The sequence below is a fragment of the Hyperolius riggenbachi genome, chromosome 4 (assembly GCF_040937935.1).
Source record: "Hyperolius riggenbachi isolate aHypRig1 chromosome 4, aHypRig1.pri, whole genome shotgun sequence".
Classification (NCBI taxonomy): domain Eukaryota; kingdom Metazoa; phylum Chordata; class Amphibia; order Anura; family Hyperoliidae; genus Hyperolius; species Hyperolius riggenbachi.
Genome location: NC_090649.1, coordinates 80,036,150 through 80,055,888, shown reverse-complemented (window position 1 = coordinate 80,055,888; position 19,739 = coordinate 80,036,150). Strand labels below are relative to the sequence as shown.

General features: G+C 44.3%; 1 protein-coding gene across 1 annotated transcript in view; it reads left to right on the top strand.

The window, feature by feature from the left end:
* Positions 1–19,739, top strand: part of LOC137571310 (cytosolic phospholipase A2 gamma-like) — a 123,979-nt gene that overhangs the window by 35,196 nt on the left and 69,044 nt on the right. Inside the window, exon 5 of the mRNA XM_068280260.1 lies at positions 4,794–4,939. Coding sequence (XP_068136361.1) covers positions 4,794–4,939 — 146 coding nt within the window. The remainder of the gene's footprint in view (positions 1–4,793; positions 4,940–19,739) is intronic.

The window sequence follows — 19,739 nt, the reverse complement described above, 5'->3', positions numbered from 1 at the left end:
ATAGAAGCGGGGGAAAAAGTCGTAACATTCTTGTCTTGTTTTTAATAAATATTTATAGGTAGAATGCATTCCTGTTAATAAGAAAGATGGAATGTGTGTGTGTTTTCTTAATTATTTCACCATCCATGTTAATGGAAATGTATCCATATTCTTAATTATAAGGACAACTCACCACTAGAATCATTGTTAAAGAATTTCCAAGTGAAAAAGGTTGTAGGAACGAGGGGAGCAGGCATGTACAGGGAGCAGCCCTCATGCCCACCGCTCCCCACGGTCACCTCTGCCCCCCTCTGCTATCTCCTAAAAGCCAGCAGAAGCTGCCTCTGGGTTGGCTGCGTGGGCAGCACGAGCCAGGTGGGCAGCATTAGGACTGCTTCCTGTACATGCCTGCTCCACCCCCCCCCCCACACACACACACACACACACACACACCACCACCACCACCACCACGTTCCTACAATCTTATTCAACTCAAATGTAATACTTTTAACACTTTGGCCCATATCTAACTAACGTTTTCTCCTGGGTGATATTTTCAGACCTTGGGCCATATCCTATTGATTTTTCTTCTGAGCTTTCTCCAAGGAGATCATTTCCAGGAGAAAATTTTTCATCTTATCTAAAATAAAATATTTTTCAGCACTTAGCAATTGAAAGCATTTTAAAAAGTAGGTAAAATCAAACTCATTTCAAGTCATTTCTAGCTTGGAGGAGTTTTAAAACTATTTTATTGATTGGTTTGAAAATATCTCCTTGGAGAAAACTTGAGAAAAGCGAATAGGATGTGGCCCCTTATTGATAAAATGCCTTTTAAAGAGACACTGAAGCGAAAAAAAATATATGATATAATTAATTGGTTGTGTACTATGAATAATTACTAGAAGATTAGCAGCAAAGAAAATATTCTCATATTTTTATTTTCAGGTATATAGTGTTTTTTCTAACATTGCATGATTCTCTAATATGTGCAGATTACACAACACTCAGCATTCAAAATGAGTCTTTCAGAGCAGTCTGTGAAGTAATAAACTCTCCTCTAGCAGAGGAAAAGTAAACAGTTCAATTACAGTTGAGATAATAAAAGTCAGATAACAGCCCTCTCCACGACAAAGTTAGTCGGAGAGCTTAATAGCTTTTTTGCATAGAGATAACAACTGGAGTTTCTCAACTCTTCCTGTACTGGAAACAATTAGACTGATGTATCTGATCTTAATGTTTTTTTTCTTAGCTGTACTACACATACAAATCATAATATAATCATTTATTTTTCGCTTCAGTGTCTCTTTAAGCCACCAGCAATCAGAAAGTACTCATAATAATTTTGACTCTACTTTTTAACCTACATTTTGGTACTTTTTTCGATTGTAGAGTTTTGAAAAGTTATGTTAAACGAAAAACTATCTCCTAGAAGGTATTGGGTCAGATGGAGTGGAGGCGCTTGTGTATTCTATTTTAGTGTTTCTTTCAAAAACTATAAACAGGAAAGAGAGAGATAATTGTTTACCTCTCTAGATGATACAGACACCAGTTCAACTGGAAAAAAGTTCAAAAAGCAATCTGACAACGCATTTCCCAGCTCTTCCTGCTCCGTAAGCTGCACCTATTCCGTAAGGAGTTTCTTGAGAAAGACTCCCTAACACTGCTACTGCCTACTGAGTGCACTCTAGTGGCTGCCTCGCACCTATTCAGTAGGAGACCTTTGGCAAGTCTCCCTAACACTGCTACTGCCTATAGAGCGCGTCCTAGTGGCTGCAGCTCTGGCGCTTTGAGTCCGCCAGGAGAAAAGCGCGATATAAATGTTCTGTGTTTGTTTGTTTGTTTTGTTTGCTTTGAGTCTGACAGGAGAAAAGCGCTATATAAATATAGGATTTATTATTATTATTATTTCACAGGTCATGCATGACCCGTTTCCTCACATCAATACAAAATGCCTTAATAGCATAGGGGATAAAGTGTAAGCTATTAGGTATTGGTATGACTCTGATCCAGTTCTGAAACATGCCTGAAGAAGAAACTTAAAGTTTCAAAAGCTTGCAAAGAAATCTTGTACAGTTAGTTATTTAAGGTATCACCTAAACAACTTTTGTTGTTACATAGTTACATAGTTACATAGTTATTTTGGTTGAAAAAAGACATACGTCCATCGAGTTCAACCAGTATAAAGTACAACACCAGCCTGCTCCCTCACATATCCCTGTTGATCCAGAGGAAGGCGAAAAAACCCTTACAAGGCATGGTCCAATTAGCCCCTAAAGGGAAAAATTCCTTCCCGACTCCAGATGGCAATCAGATAAAATCCCTGGATCAACATCATTAGGCATTACCTAGTAATTGTAGCCATGGATGTCTTTCAACGCAAGGAAAGCATCTAAGCCCCCTTTAAATGCAGGTATAGAGTTTGCCATAACGACTTCCTGTGGCAATGCATTCCACATCTTAATCACTCTTACTGTAAAGAACCCTTTCCTAAATAAATGGTTAAAACGTTTTTCCTCCATGCGCAGATCATGTCCTCTAGTCCTTTGAGAAGGCCTAGGGACAAAAAGCTCATCCGCCAAGGTATTATATTGCCCTCTGATGTATTTATACATGTTAATTAGATCCCCTCTAAGGCATCTTTTCTCTAGACTAAATAAACCCAGTTTATCTAACCTTTCTCGATAAGTGAGACCTTCCATCCCACGCATCAATTTTGTTGCTCGTCTCTGCACCTGCTCTAAAACTGCAATATCTTTTTTGTAATGTGGTGCCCAGAACTGAATTCCATATTCCAGATGTGGCCTTACTAGAGAGTTAAACAGGGGCAATATTATGCTAGCATCTCGAGTTTTTATTTCCCTTTTAATGCATCCCAAAATTTTGTTAGCTTTAGCTGCAGCTGCTTGGCATTGAGTACGATTATTTAACTTGTTGTCAATGAGTACTCCTAAGTCCTTCTCCAAGTTTGATGTCCCCAACTGTATCCCATTTATTTTGTATGGTGCTAGACATTTAGTACGTCCAAAATGCATGACCTTACATTTGTCAACATTGAACTTCATCTGCCATGTATGTGCCCATATAGCCATCCTATCCAGATCCTGTTGCAATATGACACTATCTTCCTGAGAGTTGATGATTCTGCACAATTTTGTATCATCTGCAAAAATAGCAACATTGCTCACTACTGCATCTACTAGGTCATTAATAAATAAATTGAAGAGCACTGGACCCAGAACAGACCCCTGTGGGACCCCACTGCTAACAGTCTCCCATTTTGAGTACGATCCATTGACCACAACTCTTTGTTTTCTGTCCATTAGCCAGTTCCCTATCCATGAACACAGACTCTTCCCCAGTCCTTGCATCCTCAACTTTTGCACCAGACTTTTGTGGGGAACAGTGTCGAAGGCCTTTGCAAAGTCCAAGTATATCACATCTACAGCATTCCCAATATCCATATTAGCATTCACTACCTCATAAAAGCTGAGCATGTTAGTCAAACAGGACCTGTCTTTAGTAAACCTGTTATGTCTTCACATAAGCTATTAGAGGCACCTACACTCTCCCCTATGCTATTAAGGCAATTTGTATTGACCTAAGAAAGTGGGACATGACCTGTGGAATGCATGGTCACATTCTTTTTTGAATATTTTTTTTCCAGTTGAACTGGTGCCTATATCATCTGGAGAGGTAAGTAATTATCACTCTCTTTTTTATTTATTACTAGCTGATGACCCGGTATTGCCCGGGTATGTGTTTGGCTGGTGTCGGCTCCATCCACTTTTTCTAACCCATACACGGTACAATAAAAACGTTCAATTTTCCCGTTTAGTCGACCAAAACGATTGAATCGAATGAAAGTTTAAAATAATCTTTTTTTCGAATCAAGGAAAATATCCCGTTTTTTCAATAAAAATTCAAGCGTACATGTTGGAAAAATCTTTATATTCAATCTAACAAAATTATTTAATTAAAAAAAATGAAAAAATTGTACCCTGTATGGGCACCATAAAATACAAACACTCAATGGCCAAGTTTGTGAGCTTTGGTATCAATAATTTGTATATTCCCATAGAAAGTAAACAAATCAGACTGGCGGTTTGTGACTCCACCCCTCTCCAACAATTGAACCCCAGTCACCCAATGATCAACTGTAGCAGGTTTGAAGCATCTGCTATTAACAGTGTAAAAATGGCAGCAATTCAAATATTCCCCCTTAAACCCAACAGGTGAATTTCGATTGCCTATTATAGGCTCCACCCACTTCCCTGAATGAATATATATAGATAGATCTTTAAATGATCCACTAAAATAGAACACGCATTGGGCACCTCCATCCTACTCAATATCAGTCAGACATCCTTTGGAGGAAATTTGCTTTCCAGTTGTTCTGGAAAGTCTATCGTGCTACTGGAGAGCAACCATCCAGTATCCAGCAGGACCTGGAGCACCGAGCAAGGACAGTTAATTCCCCGCTAGAACTGCAACTCACATTTGAGTATATATCTACTTATCTTTCATCCTCCTTATACCAAACAATACTGCACCATTGGGCTCTCAGTCTTTCTACTTTTCGCCAAGGTATTCTTGGACCCTACAAGAATCATCGGAAAAAAACAACTATATCTCTTAGGAGAAAACTTAAGCGAAAATGTGAATTTAATAAGAGCCTTCTTGATATCGCATGTTGCTAGTCTTATTTGCTTTATTTTTTCTGCTGAGCCTCAGCTGATGATTGTATCAAGCATTGTCCATGATGGACATATAACGTTGTGAACTGAGTTGTTTCATTTTTTTTACTTTTGCTGTAGAATGTTGGCCCTCCGGTAATTGCCGTCTTGGGATCTGGAGGTGGAAGCCGCGCCATGGCTGCATTTTTGGGCACCCTGTGCAAACTGGCTGAACTGAAACTATTAGACCTGGTTACCTATGTTGGCGGGACATCTGGCTCCACCTGGTACGTACTTTCAAGAGTGTTGAGTGGCCATACAAACATTTACCATGAAGCTTCTGTAGCCGTAAATCCTGCCTTAAAGAAACACTGAAGCAAAAAAAAAAATTATGATATAATGATTTGTATGTGTAGTACAGCTAAGAAAAAAAACAGCAGCAGCAGAGACACAAGTCTAATATTGTTTCCAGTAAAGCAAGAGCTAAGAAACTCCAGTTGTTATCTATGCAAATTAGCCATTGAGCTCCACGACTTTCAAAGTCGCAGAGAACTCTGCCAGACACTTGAGATAATAAGCTTTAAAAGACAATGGGCTTGATTCACTAACTGACGCTAAACCGGTTAGTGTGTCTTATCACTTAGTGGGCGCAAACTACGGCACTAAGTAGTTTGCGCCCACATATCAGTCTTAGCTCCGCTAACTGCGCGCACAGCGCAGGTGCGCCTGTATTAGTGCGCGGTGCAATGACAATGTCGCACTCGCTGCCCCTTGATAACGGTGTATCAGGTGCCCCTGAAACGCGCTTCGGGGGCACCCGTTGTGCCGTTATCGTCGCACCAGGTGTGACATTTAAGGGGCAGTGGGTACGACGGTATCGTCACACCGCGCACTAATATAGGCGCACCCGCGTTGTGCGCGCAGTGAGCGAGGCTGCGTGCAAAGTAGCTTTGCGTGCACTAGGGGCAAAATGGCTTTTCACACTGATGCTAACATTTAGCGCCGGTTAGTGAATCAAGCCCAATGTATCTTTTTTTTCCCTCTGCAGGGAAGATTTTACAGAGAAGGCTAGTGAACTTTTGAACCCATTTAGACTGCTGAGTAGTGTCTAAACTGCAAATATTAGAGAAAGATGCAATGTTATAAAAAAAACACTATAATAACTGAAAATAAAAATCTTAGAATATTTTCTTTGCTACTAATCTTCTAGTAATTATCCGTATTACACAACCAATTCATTATATCATAATTTTTTTTTCGCTTCAGTGTCTCTTTAAAGGGAACCTGAGGTAAGAGATATGCAGAGGTTGCCATATTTATTTCCTTATTTTATTTATTTTCCTTACACCCGTTGTCTGGCAGTCCTGCTGATCATCCCATAATCAGTAGTGTCTGAATCATTCACATACCTGATCTTGGCAGATTTTTGTCAGAATCATCTGATCTGCAAGCTTGTTCTTTATATATTTTTTTGCAAATTCTTTTTAATCAGGTTTTTAATAACAGAAAAAGAACAACAGCTCCCTTAGTTACAACATGTAACACCACCCAGGGTTTCTGGCTAAAAGTATTAGGCTGGATTCACAGTGGTCAATTGCATATCACGTGCATTAAAATGTATGTGAATGGCAGTGTAGACTGGACATGGACTTTATTGCAAAGCCTGCATGCAGCGAGTTGTAATAATGCCATCAGTTACAACACAGTACTGTGAACAGGCCCATAGACTTGTATGGGCAGTAAGACATGCAGAATTATTCTGCAACGCGGCTAAGCACTGTTAACTAGCCCTTAGAGGCAGAGGATCAGCAGGACTGCCAGGCATCTGGTATTGTTTAAAATTAAATAAATATGTCAACTTCCATATACCTTTTTTCTTCAGGTCCCCTTAAAGCGTAAAAAATGATATTGTATACTGTATGTCCTTTATACAAAGCATTTTATTTTTGCATCCTTTTTACCTTCTTTAGAATTCATTTTTTTTTTACTTTTGGTGAAGCCTCCCCTCCCTCTTTTAATCTGTTAACAGCCACAAAAGAGCTATCTCACTTTCAAGTGGAATATAACCCTGCATTTCAACTTTGCTCTAAAACATTATTTACAGCATATTACCGTATTTTGCGGAATATAAGACGCTCTGGCATATAAGACGCACCTAGATTTAGAAGGCAAAAATCAGGAAAAAAAAAAAACTAAACCTAGGTGCGTCTATGTTGCAGGGGTGTCTTATGGACCTTTAAACCCCCCAAAACTGTCTCTATCTAAGCTGAACTGCTCATCTACACTAAATCCTGCTACACTACACTTCACTTACCCCTGCTGCCCCCACCAACTACACTACACTACACTACACGAACTAACCCCTGCAGCCAACCCAAACTACACTACACTTCACTAAGTAACCCCTGTAGAAACCCAAACTACACTACACTACACTAACTAAATCCTGCACCCAACACAAACTACACTACACTTTGCCCCTGCAGCATCTCACCTGATCCTGCTGCCGCGATGCTGTCCTCCTCCGCCTGACTGCCGACTTCCAAGGGTCATCTGAGGGTCCCAACTGTGGTCATCTGAGGGTCCCAGCCATCCCATCCAGAATCCCGGCTCTTCAGTGTCCCAGTCGCCAGATCGTCTTCACTGCAGACAGCAGCCATGCGGTAATCACGCGCTGCTGCCTCGCCGACATCCTCCATGGTAACGGCGTCCTCTTCCTAGTTACGGTGCCCCCTTCTGTGTGACGAGCAGCGCATGTGCGCCTGACGTCATGCGTGACCCCGGCGCACGTGCGCCTGAAGTCATGCGTGACCCGGCGCACATGCGCCGCTCGTCACACAGAAGGGGGCACCGTAACTAGGAAGAGGACGCCGTTACCATGGAGGATGTCGGCGAGGCAGCAGCGCGTGATTACCGCATGGCTGCTGTCTGCAGTGAAGACGATCTGGCGACTGGGACACTGAAGAGCCGGGATTCTGGATGGGATGGCTGGGACCCTCAGATGACCACAGCTGGGACCCTCGGATGACCCTTGGATGGCGGCAGTCAGACGGAGGAGGACAGGATCGCGGCTGCAGGAACCGGTAAGTATGTTTTGGGGCCCAAATACCGTACCTTTAGAATATAAGACGCACCCACTTTTTCCCCCTAGTTTTGGGGAAGAAAAAGTGCGTCTTATATTCCGAAAAATACGGTATATGCAACCAGCATTTTTTTTTTACTAGACCAGCATTGGAAGGGTTACACACAGAGCTTTAAAGTTCAGTGCAGAGAAATGCAGATGCATCCGAAGTTTAGATAGATACATTTAAGTAAACACAATGTAACAAGTGTGGAATGTGACACACGCACACTCTGACTGTGCAGGAGCTCCCGGACACAGAGAGAGAGTGAGTCACATTCCTCACTTGTTACATTGTGTTTACTTAAATGTAGCTATCTAAACTTCGGATGCGTCTGCATTTCTCTCCACGGAACTTTAAAGCTCTGTGTGTAACCCTTCCAAAGCTGGTATAGTAAAAAAAAAAATGCTGGTTGCATATAATATGCTGTAAATAATGTTTTAGATCAAAGTTGAAATGCAGGGTTATATTCTGCTTTAAGATAATACACTGCTTTTCTCTTCATCTGGTACAACACGTTGTGCTGTAAATTATTGGCTTGCTTTGATCTCTCCAAGCAGAAAACATAGAAAGTCCTCTGTTATTGTCTCAAACTGCCCCATAGTGACCTTGTGACCATCAATACACATTACAGCAGTGCTAATTAGAAGCCTGAAATCTAACAAAGAAGAAAATAAAGAATGTGCTAAAAAATTGACCTTAAGCACTTGCAAGCCCCTAAATAGATTGGCTGCTAAAGAGTTAATTATTCCTGCAGTACCAAGTCTAAAAAAACATTATTGTTAAAAGGAAGAGCGTAGTCACACGACCCTTGTTGCCGTCTATTGCTCCCTCCTCAACTCTGGTTGTCTTCTGGAATGGAATGAGGACTCCCGAGAGGAGCATGGCCAAACAACCAAGCAACCCTCCTTGTAGAGGGGCTTTAATGATCTAATGATATGGTCACTCTACTGATTAAAACAGAAGTTAAACAATAATCTCCCAATGAGACACTTCCATCAGTGAAAGCTGTTGAAGGTGGTATTTCCCATTTCACTGGAGAAAGTTCTCTTTATCATATGTGTCCAATCTACCTTGTCCCTGTTCTGGGACAGGAAATGACATGAAAGCTCCTCCATGAAGATGAAGATAACAATCAAAACCCGACACAATGTAGCTTTTCCACTCTTAATACAGAATATGAAACCATTTAGCGTGATGCTCTACTCAATTAAACTCATGGATGGTTTTGTGTCTCAGGGCTCTTTTAGTTAATCTCGGACACCTCTGATAACTAATTTGCCAGGTGAGCCCGATTAAAGGAAAAACTACCAAAAAAGGATCTTCCACATTATTCAAGGGAATCTAAACGGAAAAGGATATGGATTTTTCCTTTAAAATAATACCAGCTGCCGGACTCTCCTGCTGATCTTGTGTCTCTAATACTTTTAGCCACAGCCCCTCAACATGCTCTGAGCGAAGTCAGACTGGATTAGCTGCATGCTCATTTCAGGTGTGTGATTCAGCCACTATTGTAGCCAAAGAGATCAGCAGGACTGCCAAGAAACTGGGTTGTTTAAAAGGAAACAACCATATTCCTCTCATTTGAGGTTTTCTTTAAGCAGACCACTATTTTCAAGCAATATGAAAGAGAAAAATGATCTCTCTGCTGCCAAAAAGTGTGAAATTGTTGAATGCCTTGGACAAGGTATGAAAATCTTTATTTTTCACCAAAACATTAGCATGATCATCATACTGTTAAAAGATTTGTGGCTGACTCAGGGTACACATGGGTTTGTGCAGATAAAAGCAGAATGAGGAAGGGTTCTGCCAAACAAATACATCAGATTAAGAGAGCAGCTGCTAAAATGCCATAGCAAAGCAGCAAACAGGTTTTTGAAGCAGCTGATGCCTCTGGAGTCCTGTGAACATCAAGGTGCAGAGGTTTGCCCTTATGCATGTATTCAGCCCTCCCGAACCAATGCTCACAAGCAGAAATGGCTGCAGTGGGCCCAGAACTACAAGAATAATAATTTTCAAGCAGTCTTGTTTACTGATGAGTGCCATGCAACCCTGGATGGATAAGATGGATGCTAGAGATGGGCCAAACTGTTCTGCCAGTAAATAGTTCACGGCAAAAACGTGGTGTTCGCGTTTGCTCTCTCAGGCAAACACATGGTGTGTTTAGCCTGTCCCTATACACCCCTCGACTCCTCACCCCAGAATCAGCAGACACATGGCAGCCAATCAGCGATCCCTGCCACTTGAACCCCCCCCCCCCCCCCCCACACACACACACACACACACACACACACACACACACACACAAAGCCAGCACAGAAGCCATTTTGCAGTCTGTGTTTGGCTTCTGTCCTAGGCAAATCAGGGACAGTGTGCTGATGATCATGAGAGCGTGAGAGCGTTAGGTAGGGCTATGTTCTGTGTGCTCAGTGCAGATTCTTGCTGCTACCATATTGTCCTGAACAGCTAAGCCCTTCTTAGGGCTGATACATTGTTTTTCTTGCTATTGTATCGATCTTCTGTATCCAGTGCACAAGTTAGCTGTTGGAGACAGGTCTGCTGGTCCTAGTAGTGCACCGACCATAACCCAGTAATCTTTCGTGACCACTACTGGCATCTAGTAACCACTACTGCCCCCTGTATAAGGCCTTAGTGCTGTTGGACACAGGGCTGCTGGTCCTAGTAGTCCACTGACCATAACCCAATAATCCTTCACCACCACTAATGGCATCTAGTATTCACTAGGAAGAGAAAAGATCTGCAAACTGCAGTGGAGTAAAAAATCCGGTAGTCTTTGTTAGAACCTGTTCTATATCACCTTGCTTCGACACCATTAACTTCTTACAGTTGCGTCTCACAGACTGTGAGATCACTTGACTCTCCACACACAGCAAGTAGGAGATAGACTTTCTCGGGCTCCTTCAATGTTTACGGTATTTATTCAAGTAACAGAAATACAGATAGATACAGTTTATCATCTCCTTGCAAAGCAGACTTCCATGTTGCGTTACAGCAGCGTGAGTACCTTCCTTCTGAAAGTACCCAGGTCTTCTTGTATCTACTCTATGTTACCTCTAGACTACCTATGTACAGCATACATTATATCAGATTACAGAAAGGAAGAACATACTTAGAGAAATAATTGGGTTCCAGTCAGTATTTGAAGCATAGCAGGAATCAGAGAGAGAGAGCCCCCTTTTCAGCTCGTCCGGCTATTAATACCGACTAGGAAAGAGTTAAACGTGACATCATATTCGCCACCCCTAGATCAGATTATTGGTGGACCCTACTCGTGGTGTCATCATACACACCTACTTGATTAATAATCAATGAGGCATTTGACCCAGATGCAGGAACGTGGATGTTTTGTAAATATGGCCGATGTTTATTGTTCCTGTGGTGTACGTATTTGAGGTCAGAGTGGCCGATGGCCTTCTTTTAGGAACATGTTCTCAGTATCTGCGTGTATCCTCTGCTACACGCAGACCCTGAGATGCCTCTGCCTGCATCACAAAACTCTATTTAGTTTAAAAGCATATACTGTGGACAAGCCTTTTCCATAAAACTCAGGCCAAGTAACTGAGGCCTACTTAAATTATAACAATCCCCCCTAAAACGGCTTGACCCGCAGATCCCAGCGTCTGAACCTCCCAGTACCTGGTTTCTTTCTTTTATGTTTCACTTTTCGATGTTCGTGCTCACACCACTTCTCTGCTCTAGGCAGTTACCCCTGGAAGAGAGAGAGCAAGACCTCTTGGTCTTCCTGTAACCAGGCTCTCTGGGGAAGCCCTACTTCTAAGTCCCTCAATACCACATGCTCAGCATTTGCGTCACTTGCGTATCACTCACAAACTTGCATGACCACAGAAAAGTGAAACTCGTTTGGTTGTTACAAAACGGAGCAGTGCCAGGTGCCTTCTAAAAGAGCGCCTTTATACAATCAGCTCCTAGGTACTACTAAACCTATACCCGTAACCCTGTATATCCCTTAATTTAAACTATTGGTTCAGGAGATTGTTTATGAGGCACCAATCTCTGGACCAGGTTAATTTGTTTTACGTAATTTTAACACGCAACCTCACCTGGATAATGATGCCTAACGTTGTCATCCCCATCAAGACGACCAGTGGGTGTAGAAAGAACTTTGGAACTGCAGAGGCCCGGTCCGAGTGTCCCTGGAACATCACCGGAACCTTTGTCCACCAGGTCAGACTGGCACTCACCTGCTCATTTTTGTGTTCTACCTCGTTAAGATCACCTGTATCATGGTGAAATCTTACCTCTAACTTAGTGTACTGTTTGTTTAACCTTTGTAACAAAATGTGGTCGTCTGGGATCAAACCCTGTTCCCCTTTGTCCCATGTCGTGTTCCCTGTCAGGACGGGAACTACCCGTGAAACTTTGACCTTTAGAGTTCTCTTAACCATTTGAGAAACAACGTCATCCAACCTAGATGACAGGATCCATATGGGATCTCCGCTCCCACAATATGTTCCCCTTGGAATCTCCCCCTTATCGGAACAATTATGAGAATATACCTTGAATGTATCATTAGACCTTATGTTAAAAAACCAAACTCTTCCTTCAGCCACCGGAACTATTGGTTGGGCTTCAGGGTGGATCTTTTGAATGGTAGCCTCGCATTCTGCGTTCTTGAGCCTGCAGGCTTCTTCACTAAATTTGACTTGCCCCGGCCAACGCAGGTACTTCTGCAAGAATTGCCCGCATGAGGACAACTCTACTTGCTTCACCTCCCCGTCTAGCACCAAAAAAGGTTGACCTCTCAGGTCCTGGTGTAAGACACGGGTTGAGGTGGGAACTAAGGAAGTGGCGGTGCCTAAAGGAATCTTGCACCGTTTCCATTTGTTCACCCAAACATCTCGAAGCTTCCATGCAAAAGATCCTTCTCCAGAAAAATCAATATACCTCCCCTTGTCCAATCTCAGTTGCACAGGATCTTTTAGCATCTCCCTGACAAAATATGTCCCCAACTGTCCTGATTGGACCTCTTCCCCCCTTATGTCCTGAGGCACACTATGTACCTGAGGTCGGGAAGACTGTACTCTCTGCAATCGTTCGATTAAGAGTACCTCTTCACTTACCCAACTATCATGAGGATAAGCTGTTGCATATGGACTGTGTAATATCGTCCCCTGTTGTGACCCGTGTGGTGTGAATGGGGTTCCCTGTGTGGGCTTTCCCTCCCCCGGGATCGCTCTCCCCACCCTCTTTGTCACCTGGAAATGTGGCTTGATCTCGATTTTTTCTTCGTGTTTCGAGAACCACCAACCCTCGGCTTTCCAGCCTTTACGTGTGTATAGTTGTTTCAGAGGCACTCTCTGTTGGTAGCTCCAGAGTGTGATGTTGTCCCCTGCGTCTCTCTGGTAAGAGAATTGACGCCTCCTGCTCGTTCCTCTCCAATCTGGAACCATCTCACTCTGCATAACCAAGACAAGGTACCTCTGAATCACACACTCCACCTTTTGCACGTACCCATGGTACTGCAATGTACCTTTTAACAAACCTTTGGATCGGTGCATCCATTCTGGGAGTGTGGTATTAAATAGCAGAATTACGCTGCCATTCAATTCCCACTGCCCGCACACCTGACCCTTCCGACCTTTCACCCACTTTGTGCCATGAAATTTGCTTTCTCCTGGCACAAGTGCTCTTTTCCTCCGTCCCTGCATGGTCCGTCTGTGCCAAGCGGAGGGAGGTGTGAAAGGATTAGTACCTTTGTCACCAAACATTAACATGCTTGGGCCTTGCATTCTCATTAACCCCTTATTATACATGAGAATGTCCTCTCTTCGTTCTCCTAGGACGAAATGGCAACCTAGGATCACCATCAGCACGGTACTCCTCATTATAAAAGCACCACCTTGGGAAAGAAAAACATTAGCAATTTGCACTATGCTTTGCTCAGACAGTTTTTTTAGTCTCTTTCCGATCTCCGAAATCTCGTGTTTTAGTCTCTTTCCGATTTCAGGAATCTCGTGTTTTAGTCTCTTTCCAATTTCAGGAATCTCGTGTTCCTCCAAGCTTAGATTGGCATCTGGAACCTTTCGCTTATCCGACTGACATCTCCATCTTTGCTGCCAGCACTGCAGCTGTCTCAATTCCATATTGCCAAACACCTGAAATCGAAATACAAACAAATCAATTCTTATTAATGATTTGGGATTCGCCCTGCGGCTTGTACTCTTTACACTTTAAATTGATCAATATATACCGTAATTGATCTCGTTGCTTTATGGTTCTCATGAACTCTGTTTACTCTTATTGGTAGATTGGAGTTAAACTTCACCTTCCCTACCTCAGTACTATCCTCAGTACTTACCTGTTTACAATATGCTCCCGCGGACTTCACCTATGGAAGCTCGCTTCACCTTTGGAAGCTCTCACCCCATTGCAGCTCACTCCACATCCCCCCTTATCTGTCCATGCGCGGCCGTCGCATGCACAGATTACGGATGCCACACCTGATGCTGCTTTGCAGGTGAGCCTGCAATGCTCTTACTCATTATCGCATTAACTTATCTAGAACTTCATCGCGATACCAGCTCTGCTAGAAGTTCTGTGTGTTGTACCCTCTGATCCATGTTTGCCGTGCCACTACCCCCAGACTTCACAAAAAAAACGGCTGCCTCCCTGTAGGAAGGAGCACTTTACACTTAAACTACACAGGGTGCAGGGCTAAGCATACCAGCGTCACATGCCTGTATGCAGATCCCTGAATGCCCACATGGAAGGTAGTCACATGGCAAACAGCGTACTGATACACTGTCACTCTGTAAACGGCAATTTTATCATCTGTATAATTGCCCCATGAACTGTTGTCAGTCCTTGTTCTTTGTGCTACAATTGATAGGAGCTGGAAAAAACATATTTGACCAATCAGTGGACGAAAAAAAACGCACAAAAAAACAGCCCCAGCCCAGCATAGACCTCTCAGTCCAGCTCTGGCCCTGTCCACGACAAAAAACGGAAACCCGGATTGGTCAACTCCCTTTTTTTCCAACTCCGGCACCCCCCCTGATGCGCTGCCCCCCCTTCTCTATTGGGAACTCATGCTGCACCACCCATCAAGGTGCCTCACTTACAGGAATAATCCCATAAGCAACCCAGTACAGATACTTCCCTGATCTGCGCAGCACTCGCAAATCACTCCCTGGGGACTATCTGACTTATACGTGTTTTCCTAGCTGGGAAACACTTCCTATCTGTGAGCCTGCAACTTGCTTGGCTCACGTATGCGGACACTCCCTGTGTCCAGACTTCTTCTGAGGAAATCATCTGGAAGCCAAGAAACTCAGTAGAATCTCTCTACTGTCCCCACTCTGGACCCCCCTCCCACCAGCTGCTTCCGTGCACGGCGCCTTGTGCACAGCTGTGACATGGGACGTGGGATCCCCCCAGCACATCCTCCCCCCTGCCATCGGGGCGTGCCTATCAGTGGGCGCTTCCCGCCCCCTCCCCTCCTGATACATCATGCAGATGGGAGTGGCTTTCTCCGAAACCCGACGCCATGTTGAGTCATGGCATGCCAGCCAAGATGGCTGCTATCAATCTCCCGTAGCAACCGCTTAATCCTATACACATTAGGAGAAAACACAGTCAGAACATACATACAATGTATATGCACACTAAACATTTCAGCAGAAAAAGCTCTTCCCCAAGCTTGGCATACAGCTCTACACACTCTCGGATGGAAAAACATCCCAAAAGAGAAATACCAGAAATTCCACCGTGGAGTCTCCTATCTCTGAACCACAGACTCTACCCAGCAGAACATCTCCCGAACACCCCTGCTGACAAAAAAAAGAAAAACTACGTCTGAGCCCCATACAGTAGCACCACCCACTATCTCAGCTGTCACTCTAACTGTTTCATACCTTCAAAGCGACCCAGGTCCGTGGCTGCGTGCATCTGTATAGCTCCCAGAGAAGAAAAAAAACATACTTCCACCAGCTAACACATGCATTAACTCCTACTAAAACCTCACAGCTGTCTCTCTCTCCCTTTCCTCACTACCAGTCTCCTCTCACTTCCCTCTCTCTCCTTCTCCTCTCCCCCCCTCTACTACTCGAAAGCCTTAGCCCCCCCTTATCTCTCCTGCGGGGGACTCCCATATCTGGCAAACCTCCCAGACTCATACACGGGAGAAAGACAAAGGAGAAAGAAAAAAAAAAACCTGAAACTGCACGCAGCAGCCACTAGCACAACCCGAGAGAAAGAAAAAAAACCTACACAGGAAAACCAGTACGAACATACACTGGAAAATTTAGAGAGAAAACACTGCTGGAACAAACTGTCAACATGTAATACCAACACTTTCATTAGAATTAAACAAATGAAACACTATACTTGTCTGGCTGTACAGACTTGTACCGACTTCCAATCCGATCAGCTGACGGCCAGTTTTTTCCCACGAGTCGATGGACCTCGGTGAGCGTTTACTGAGCGTTCTCTCAGCGGATTCTCGGTCCCGAAGGTAACTTGCTCAAAACCTTTGCCTGGGATACCTCACCAAGGAATCCTTCATTCGGCTAGATTGCGTGTACAGCACAATCCAAATAAAACCGGTCCATGACTCGCCGCTGATCATCACCCGGATTGCAGCCCGTGTGTTGGCCTTTCTCTAGCGGCCTCCCACACACTACTTATCCTCTTGATAAGTTTTCCAGTCTGCGTCAACTCCGCTTATGTCGCTGTGCAATATCTTGAAACCTAGATAACAGACTGACATCTGGCCCGGTCCTTGCCTGCCTTTTCTGCTAGACAGCGCAGCTGGGTTCACGGCACCACTGTTAGAACCTGTTCTATATCACCTTGCTTCGACACCATTAACTTCTTACAGTTGCGTCTCACAGACTGTGAGATCACTTGACTCTCCACACACAGCAAGTAGGAGATAGACTTTCTCGGGCTCCTTCAATGTTTACGGTATTTATTCAAGTAACAGAAATACAGATAGATACAGTTTATCATCTCCTTGCAAAGCAGACTTCCATGTTGCGTTACAGCAGCGTGAGTACCTTCCTTCTGAAAGTACCCAGGTCTTCTTGTATCTACTCTATGTTACCTCTAGACTACCTATGTACAGCATACATTATATCAGATTACAGAAAGGAAGAACATACTTAGAGAAATAATTGGGTTCCAGTCAGTATTTGAAGCATAGCAGGAATCAGAGAGAGAGAGCCCCCTTTTCAGCTCGTCCGGCTATTAATACCGACTAGGAAAGAGTTAAACGTGACATCATATTCGCCACCCCTAGATCAGATTATTGGTGGACCCTACTCGTGGTGTCATCATACACACCTACTTGATTAATAATCAATGAGGCATTTGACCCAGATGCAGGAACGTGGATGTTTTGTAAATACGGCCGATGTTTACTGTTCCTGTGGTGTACGTATTTGAGGTCAGAGTGGCCGATGGCCTTCTTTTAGGAACATGTTCTCAGTATCTGCGTGTATCCTCTGCTACACGCAGACCCTGAGATGCCTCTGCCTGCATCACAAAACTCTATTTAGTTTAAAAGCATATACTGCGGACAAGCCTTTTCCATAAAACTCAGGCCAAGTAACTGAGGCCTACTTAAATTATAACAGTCTTTATTAGAGAAAATCCACATGTAAAGACAAAAAAACATCCACAGGTACAGACTGACGGGTGTCGGGCTTCAGAGTACGCCCTTAGTAATCTAGTATCCACTACTGCCCCTGTATAAAGCTCAACACACACCATACAATCTTGGTTGTACAATCTTACCACTTTCATGTAGTATAAGAGCTTATCCAATCAATCCTTCCAGGTATTTTCAATCTGTTGGCCCTTATACTACATAGATTTCTTAAATCTGTATGTAACGATCGGTGAAGCACAGAGAGGATCTGATTACTGGTGATCTGCAGTATCACTGGGAATACAGATGTATACCAGATTATTAGTGATCTGCAGTATCACTGATAATTCGATATACCAGCTAACCTCTGTTCACCTGAGTAGAGTATAGTGTTTGGTGTAACGGTAACACTAGAGGATTAAGCCTCAGCGCAGTAAGGCGTACTGCACGGATTCCTTCCGAAGACCTGGGCTCTCCAAGACGGGAGGAGTCAGGCTGAGAGTAGGAAGGATTGTCTGAAAGTAACATTCTAGAGGAAGTGTCACAAACAGAACGGGGAACCTCCTCTAACAGTAAGGTCGGTTCTCGAGGTCGGACAAGCCAGGTCGTACACACACGGACAGATAAAGTACAGTATCAGGAGCCAAAGGCGGAGTCTGGGTACAGGCAGGGTTCGGCAACAGTGTATCAGATATATAGAGGTACAAGATCAGGAGGCAGAAGCAGAGTCTAAGGACGGGCCGGGGTTTGGCAACAGAGTATCAGAATTATGGAGGTACAAGATCAGAGTTCAGGAGGATAGTCAGGCAGGCAAAGAGTCATAACAGATAATCACAATCAAACTAGTACTTTAAGCTATCAACAGAATCTAGCTAAGTGTAGGATTACAGCTCCAGCTGGTCCCGGCACACTTGCGGATCTGACTACGGATCTGGGTGCTTCCACATATGTGATCGCAACGCCAGACACCAGAGAAATGACCATCCAGCCGTATTTATACACAACCCTCTTCCCAGAACCTCCCTAAGTGCTGAACCAATGAGGAGAGGGGAAAGAGTCAGCTGACCAGCCTGGTCAGCTGACTCACTTCTGGCAGCTATATCTATTCTGCCTTTCCGCGCGCACGCGCGTCCTCCTGAAACTGAAGGGACTACGAGTCCCAGCCACAGCAGCCCCGCTCTGCGGTGTCTCCGCAGCGGGGACATGCGCGCTAACCGCCGAATCCGACGCGGCGGTTATTCCGCTCTCCGCCATGCTCTGCACGGGGACAGCCGCCTCAGCCTGAGTGGAGGCAGCTGCCTCGCCGTGCTTGGCCCCATCGAGTGCGGAAAGAGCCGCCTGCCGCTGACTCATGGCGGCGGCTCTTCCGCGATCTCTGACAGTACCCCATCCCCCGAGGAGTGGACTCCGGACAGCTCCTTCCAGGCTTTTCTGGATGTAAAGTGTGAAACTCCCTTCTTAACTCATCCGCATGCATGCGAGTCCCTGGTACCCATTGTCTCCCTTCAATGCCGTACCCTTTCCAATGCACTAAATATTGTACCGAGTTCTGAACAATGCGTGAGTCTAATATCTTTTCCACCTCGTACTCTTGGTCCTCTTGGTAGAGGTTGGTCCTCTACCATCACCGGAGGAGGAGGAGTAGGACCCACATGAACCGCAGGTTTGAGTAGGGACACAAGAAACGACCTTACGCCCCGCATGCTGGCAGGAAGATCAATGGCGTAAGTGACGTTATTAATTCTTTTGGTCACGGAAAATGGACCCACAAACCTGGGACCCAGTTTGGCAGATGGCTGCTTCAAGGTCAAGTGACGTGTGGACACCCAGACTAAATCCCCTGGCTGAAACTTCCATTCCATGGACCGTCTCTTGTCTGCTTGACCCTTCTGACTCTGGAACGCCTTCTGCAAGTTCCCCTTAACAATTTCCCAATTGTCCTTGAGTGACCTCTGCCAATCCTCCAGTGCTGGAAATGGAGAAGAGACAACTGGAAAAGGGGAGAATTTGGGTGACCTCCCTGTCACAATCTGGAATGGAGAGAATCCAGACGAGTAATTCTTCAAATTATTTTGTGCGAATTCCGCGAAGGGAAAAAATGTTACCCAGTCACTCTGTGCCTCCGCAATGTAACATCTTAGGAATTGCTCCAAAGACTGGTTAATACGTTCCGTCTGCCCATTTGTCTGTGGGTGGTAGCCTGACGAGAAAGACAATTTCATGCCCATTTGGTGGCAAAATGCCATCCAGAATCCAGACACAAATTGGACTCCCCTATCTGACACAATGTCTTCCGGAATGCCATGCAGCCGGAAGACGTGAATGATAATCAAT